At 50.6% G+C, this 6718-nt stretch overlaps 2 protein-coding genes across 2 annotated transcripts; both read right to left on the reverse strand.

The window, feature by feature from the left end:
- LOC8062550 (germin-like protein 9-1) lies at positions 1806 to 2639 on the reverse strand. Its single transcript, XM_002461950.1, has 2 exons — positions 2308 to 2639; positions 1806 to 2235 (listed from the first exon to the last, which is right to left on the reverse strand). The coding sequence occupies exons 1-2, from the start codon at positions 2637 to 2639 to the stop codon at positions 1806 to 1808; spliced, it is 762 nt and encodes a 253-aa protein (XP_002461995.1).
- On the reverse strand, positions 5345 to 6002 carry LOC8061701 (germin-like protein 9-3). Its single transcript, XM_002461951.2, has one exon. The coding sequence runs from the start codon at positions 5972 to 5974 to the stop codon at positions 5345 to 5347; it is 630 nt and encodes a 209-aa protein (XP_002461996.1). The 5' UTR covers positions 5975 to 6002.

Genomic DNA, 6718 nt, shown 5'->3' on the forward strand with positions numbered 1-6718 from the left:
TACCGATAAATAGTTTAAATGAAGCCAACACGAGATCATATGATACAGCTGTGAAAAACAAGACATGAACCGTAGCAGTACTCACAAGCAAATTGAAGGACAAAATCAACCGATGCAGCTCGATTTATTGAAGGTCTTGCCGAGATCTACTCTACTCCTACTCCTAAAATTTGTGGCCAAAGCCGAGAAGTGTCGTTGTGTTGATGTTGTGTTTTTTTTATAATAGCCGGGTCTTCGATATTTGTAGGCCAGAAACATAGACATGAATCCTAACAAAATACGATCATAAAATAAAAGGTAACTTAGACTTCAATTCTTCCATCCTTGATGAAGTCCAACACATCCTTTTCCCTTGCTCGCCGAGTCCCAACACATTTTGATTGGCTAACATCACCCAGTCCTTCGTTTAGCCGATCCAAACAAACTAGCTATCTTCCCTTCGGTGGGCTGGTCCCACAAGCAGTCTTTGCTTGCCAAAATCTGATGGCAACAATAGTAAAAGTGAAATACAGAGAAGAAAGAAAGCTCTCTTCCTCTCGTCTCTTTCTGTGTTTCATTTGTGCTCATGTGTAAAGATGAGCAACGGGTAGCTCAGCAAGGCATGACCTAGGCCCATGCTAGGCACGCCCTATAGGGCATGAGCCTGTTTGGCCCGCATGTTGTTGGCCTGTGTCTTCACAGGCCACCGGGCCTGGCCGACTGCCCAGGCACGGCCTGTTGGGCCACTTTCTGTGCTGGGCTGGCCCGATGAACACGACCCTTTTAGCATATCGGACCGACACAAGGCCCACCAAAGGCCAGCTCACAGGCCACAACCAAATTTCCAAAAAAGAAGGGAACACCGAGTCCGACCATGCTCGCCGGCAGCGAATCCAGCCGCGGGAGGTGGCAGCGGCTGCCCCGCAGGTGTGCTCGCAGCCAGATCTAGCGTCAGAGAAGGCGTGGAGGAGGAGGTCAAGGCTGGCGTGGAGGAGACTAAGCGTCGGTGCGGGGGACATGGTGGCAGCCATGCTCACTCATCAGCGCTACAATGTGAGGGAGAAGGTGCTCGCGGTCGTTGGCGTGGAGGAGGTTGGCCGTTGGTGCTGGATGTGAGGACTGAGGAGGAGGAGGTTGTCGATGTCTTGGCGCTGGGGAAGGGTGGCTGCAGACGCGGAGTCTCATGCATTCGCGCGGTTGTGGGAGTCGCATCACGAACTCACGATGGGCGCGACGGGGGGTGGGGGTGTGAGTGGGAGTGGGGGTTAGGGTGTAAGTGTGATAGGTTGATAGGCCTTTATTCTTTAGCACTGTCACCGGACCTTTTCCTTTTTTGTGGACCATTCCATGCCACCCCGCGGGCCGAGGGGTCAGCCCAAGCATGACCTGCTACATACTTTGGGCCGGCCCAGGCATGGAAGGGGAGTGGGTCGTGCCTTGCTTGGGCCGGGCCGAATTGCTGTTCTCCGTGCCAGGCCGCCGTCACGCGGGCTGCATACTCATTTTTACTCGTGTGCCACCAAACCAAACTCGATTTCTAACAGTTTGATACAATAGTCATACGCCATCCATGGGGCAGGGGCCAACACATATAGGATAGCAATTCACACATGCACTCCCTAACTGGGCTCACTCGGTGACCCACTCCGGCCGAAACACTTTGGTACTCTTTGTCTTGGCCCGCTTCACTCTTCCTCCCGCCTCAGCTGGAGTCGACGCGTCCTGTTGCTCATCCGGCGCCACAGGCCCTGGACTGGAGTGTGGATCCTGACAAACGTCTGACGTCAAATGGCACCAGCTTATTCGTGACCAGCTGAACACGCTTCTCACAAGACGAGGGAGAACGCGGTGCCGACGCAGAGCATCGCCGCCGCCAGACGTGCTCCTCCAAGTAGCGCGACGCCGGCGGAGTCCTGCGGCGGCGCGGGCCCCGGCACCGGCGGCTGCTGCAGGTCGTTCTTGAGCGCATCGACTGTGGCCTGGTCGGTGTGGAACGACTTCTCCAGCACGGTGTCGTCGATGCCGGTCTCGAAGAGCTCCGTGGGGAGCGAGATGGTGCCGGGGCTGGCGCTGCCGAAGGCCGAGAAGGCGCGCGCCACGCCGGTGCCGTCGTTGGACTGGAAGTGCACCATGCCCCTGGGGAACACGAACATGTCGCCGGCCTGCAGCGTCGCCGTGTGCAGCGTGCCGTTGCGGGCGGCGTCCACCAGGCCCACGAACAGGGCGCCCTCCACCACGACCAGCAGCTCCGACGCCCTGCATGCGATGGATGATCATGCCAGAGACACGTACGTCGTCGTGCAAACCAACGTGTACGTGTACGCGTACCTGGGGTGGATGTGCGGCGGGTTGACGGTGCCGGCGCCGAAGACGAGCGCGGCGGACGAGACGGACTGCCCCAGCAGCGCCGGGAACTCGGCCGCGGTGGCCTTGGTCACGGTGAACTTGGCTGGGTCGCCGGCGTTGCTGCTGACGAGGCGGGTGTAGGTGAAGAAGGTGCCGTTGATCTGGGACGGGTCGGCCAAGAGGTCCCGCGGCACCACGTAGTCGGTCAGGATGTCGGGGTCGCTGGCGCGGGCACACCCAGGCAGCTGGTGCACCACCAGCAGGACGGCGGCGGCACACAGGAACAGATGCCGGAGGCCGGGAGCGAGCGCCATTGATCCGCTATAGCTGCAGGAATGATCAGACGCGCGTGGCATGGCAGAGCTTGCCGAAGCGTGGCGCGATCCACAGGAGTTGGGGGCTGCGATGGTTTGCTAGCTATATATAAATATATAATATACAAGTATATAATTAATTAGTATATAGGAACAGCTAGCGCGGCCTTGGAACTTGGAAGAGCTGTGCCTGCTGGACCGCCGCTAGAGTTATCTATCTTTGTACTAACAGACAATGGGCCTCCTTGGTTTCTTAAGCTTTGCAGGTTTGGGTGTTACAATGTACAGCACAGGTGACAGTATAGCTTAGCTAGCTCTTGCTAGACGAATATGGTGAAACTGCCAAAGGTATGCCAGCATAAGACAGAGATCGAGCTAAACAATGCATTCCATCAATTCATGTATAATCATATCAGTTGCAACTTAGTAGCGCCGCAGCAGTCCGTATATTCCTGCGTCGTCACCACATAGACATGCTTGGAGAGACAACAAGAATCGCTTTGTTTTTCATGTATGTGCTGGTTATTTGTTGTCCGGCAATTGCCGGCAGCTTCCCACCTAAGCTTTCCAGCTGCGCAGCCTAATCAGCCAACAATATTTTTAGTCATGATTTTTTTTTTGTGTAATACGCACGAGGGTGCATATCATTGCCATAGAAGGAAACAGAGTTGAAGTACAAGAGGGGAGCCGAGCCTGGCTACCAACAACACAGCGAAACGAAACCAAAAAACAACACCAGGAGCTGCAACTGGAAAACGAAAAAACACCACCGGGTTGCTTATGAGAGATTAGCCATGAGCAACTTTAGACAAATGATAAGGGCTGCCGCGCCATTACTCTGCCATTCAATCAGTAGGGAAATGATAAACCTCATTCAATCAGTAGGGAAATGATAAACCTCACTCGAGTGTTTTGAAGCATCTCAGCGCAAGAATTTGATGTCTTAGGTTTGTGATATCGTAAGTTTTGGTTTTGGTCGCCCCGGTGGACTGTGTTTTTAGTGCTTCTTTCCTTTTTGCTGTTTGTTTTGCTGCACCGGAGGACAGCGTATCGCTTTGTAAGTATCCTTGTTTTCTTTTTTTATTTTACTTATAGAATTTCGACAAAACTTTTGCCGATCCTTCCAAAAAAATTATAATGGGTTCCCCCGGCTCATGACTTTTGCTAGTTTCTTGGGTACGGTACAGCTAGGTGTATTGAAATTATAGTTATTTTAATTTTGCACATGAGCTACAATCATTTTTTGTGTAATTTTAAATAAAGATGGTAAAATTAAAAAAAATAGGGTGGTATAGCCTTCAATAATACCTGCTGTTTTTTTGTTAGCACAAAGTTCGATGAAATTTGAGCTAATATAGAACTTATAGTAGGATGGCGAAAAAAATAATTTATTACATGTACTGTTGGGAGCCTCAGTGACATTCAGGTGTCGGATTTAGATTTTTTTTCTGTATCTTCGGTTTTTAAGAGAAAAAAGGTTTCTTGTGTACTATTAATCAATATTTTTTTAGTAAGGTGGGGGCAATGCATCGGCATATATTTGGAAATGTTAATTTTTGTTCAGCATACTAGCGGGCTAAGTTGTTGAGCGGTTTATGTCTAAAACATCTAATAGCGGAGCTAAATTGGGCTATAGCGGGTTATAGCGGCATCCTGCCTCAAAAGGCTATAGCGGGAGATTCAAAACTATGGCATACCCACACGAATGTTTTGTATTCGAGGCACAAACACACCTCAAACTACTGAGAAAAATAATACAGTCATCTTAGAAACCATAACAGGCTACAACAAAGCAATGCTATAACTTCTAAAGACAGCCATGCGGTATTGTTATTTTTACCGCTATGTCATTATTATATTACGATTTAGCGCTGCTAAATTGCTCAGCTATAGCAGCTATAACAATTATTAGGTAGTTGGTCTTTTAGACTCTATATGAATCTTAGGACCATTTGGCAGGATATTTTCTCTTTTGTCTTATAAAAATAATTCTCAGATTGTCATGGATTTGTTTGTTTAGGAGAAAAAAAAGACAATCCATACCACTCTAGATTTGGACAAAGACAAAATTTATTCCAAACATGACTTCCTTGGGGTGAACATAACAATTTGGGTAAGTTTGTGTTTTGTTGTTACCCCTGCTGGCTATGTGTTGAATTAATAAACTACTAGAAATAATCAAGTAGAAAAGTCGATTTTAGAACTATCAACTACAGGTTGAGAGTCCGGTCTTCAAATTTGTCTACGAGATCAACTTGTCAAATCCTCATCAAGTCATCAGCTATCTATAGACTGTTAACTTTAGGTGGCGTTTGGTAAGTAGGAAATGAGCGGTGTGTATGGGATGTAATGGGATGACTATACCTTGAGACAAATTTAAATGGGTATTCCGTGACATGGCGACTGGCGTTAACATCATGTGACGAGCAAGAAGAGCTAGTACGATGGAATGTATATATAGATATTATATGATTGAGATTACAATAATTAAAATACTCATCATCAACACACAATACGAATCACACCGGATGCGGTCGGGGGCAGATTAAATTATTTTATCCATATGACATGACGCTCACTGGATCGATCACTACTCACCATTGCCCGTGGCAGGTTATTCAAGAACGACGACGTGGACGATTAAAAAGAGAAAGGAAAGATGCACACGAGGGCCTGGAGCAACTGAAAGCAAAGCCCATAGACGATCATGGCTTCGGGGCGAGGCCTGCCTTGAGCTTCTGGATGGTGGCCACATCGGTCTTGAAGGACTTAGCCAGCACGACGTCGTCGATGTCGCTGGCGCCGAACAGGGTGGCCGGGAGGGACACGAGCCCCGCGGCGGCGCTGCCGAACGCCGAGAGCGCCTTGGCAGGCTGGGTGCCACTGTTGTACTGCCAGTGCACGGTGCCCTTGGGGAACACGAAGAGGTCCCCGGCGGCGAGGTCCTGCGTGAAGAGCTTCCCTAGGGTGTCGACGAAGCCGACGGAGAGCGCGCCATCGAGGACGAGCAGCAGCTCGGAGGCGCGCGGGTGCGTGTGCGTCGGGTTGATGGAGCCCGGCCCGTACGAGAGCACCGCGTAGGAGACGCTCTGCCCGTTGAGCGCCGGGAACTCCGCCATGGAGGCCTTGGCCACCGTGAAGTTCTCCGGCGCCTGCGCGGCCAGCGCGCCGCGGAGGCCCGAGTAGGCGAAGAACGCGCCCGTGATGTTCGCGGGGTTGGCGGTGGCTGGGACGATGTAGTCGGTCAGGATGTCTGGGTCCCCGGCCACGACCGCCAGCGGGGCGGCCGAGAGCGCCAGCAGGACGACGAGCACCAAGGAGGAGCTCGTCGTCATGCAGTTGTTTAGCTTGTTGAGCGCCGCCATTCGATCTCCTGTTGTCTTGGGAGAAGTGGTTAAGTAGTGGTAGCGACTGACAGTGACCCGAACTGTGAAAGAAAGAAAGGTGATGGTGGATGGATGAATTCTTCAGTTTGCTTTGCTTGCGTTGTGGAGGCAAGGCAGTGATGAATGATGAGTAGCGATCAGGCCTCCTCTACTTATATATACATCCCATTCCCCTGGTTATGGACATGGATTTGGACTCATTGAAGACGACATGTATTGCTGCTTAGGGAAATCAATCCCCAGATTAACTAATTCCTCTTCCTCCAGCTGCTTCTGGCTTATCATCGGAAAAACTTATGATGTTCGTCCAAGCTAGCTGATTACTAAAGTCGTGCCTTGATCAGCTGAACGAATCATTCAGAGTTCATACTGATGGTTTCTCCAGGCAGCCAAGTCCCGGATACGCCTGCACTGCTACACAACGTTAGTGAGACATGTCTGAGGACGCAGGCTCTTTTGGCCGTAAGTTATAACGTACATTTTTCATATATATGCACAGGTTGCACTTTCCGAATTGTTTGCATGTTCGTTGCGGGAAGAGGACGACGCTACGACCGTACAAACAAGAAGCCTGTCGATGTAACTGTTCGTACGGAGTATACGAGTCGCATCACAGCTGGCAGCTAGAATATCTCAGCTTCCGATTTGGTGGCCACAGGTCATCCTCGGTTTCTCCTGTGACAACTCAGTTGA

This window comes from Sorghum bicolor, chromosome 2, assembly GCF_000003195.3.
Source record: "Sorghum bicolor cultivar BTx623 chromosome 2, Sorghum_bicolor_NCBIv3, whole genome shotgun sequence".
Taxonomy (NCBI): Eukaryota; Viridiplantae; Streptophyta; class Magnoliopsida; order Poales; family Poaceae; genus Sorghum; species Sorghum bicolor.

Coding starts and splice junctions, on each gene's coding strand:
- LOC8062550 (XM_002461950.1), bottom strand. CDS start 2,639: ATGGCGCTCGCTCCCGGCCTCCGGCATCTGTTCCTGTGTGCCGCCGCC. Junction 2,236..2,307: donor CCGCCGCACATCCACCCCAG/GTACGCGTACAC, acceptor CATCGCATGCAG/GGCGTCGGAGCTGCTGGTCG.
- LOC8061701 (XM_002461951.2), bottom strand. CDS start 5,974: ATGACGACGAGCTCCTCCTTGGTGCTCGTCGTCCTGCTGGCGCTCTCG.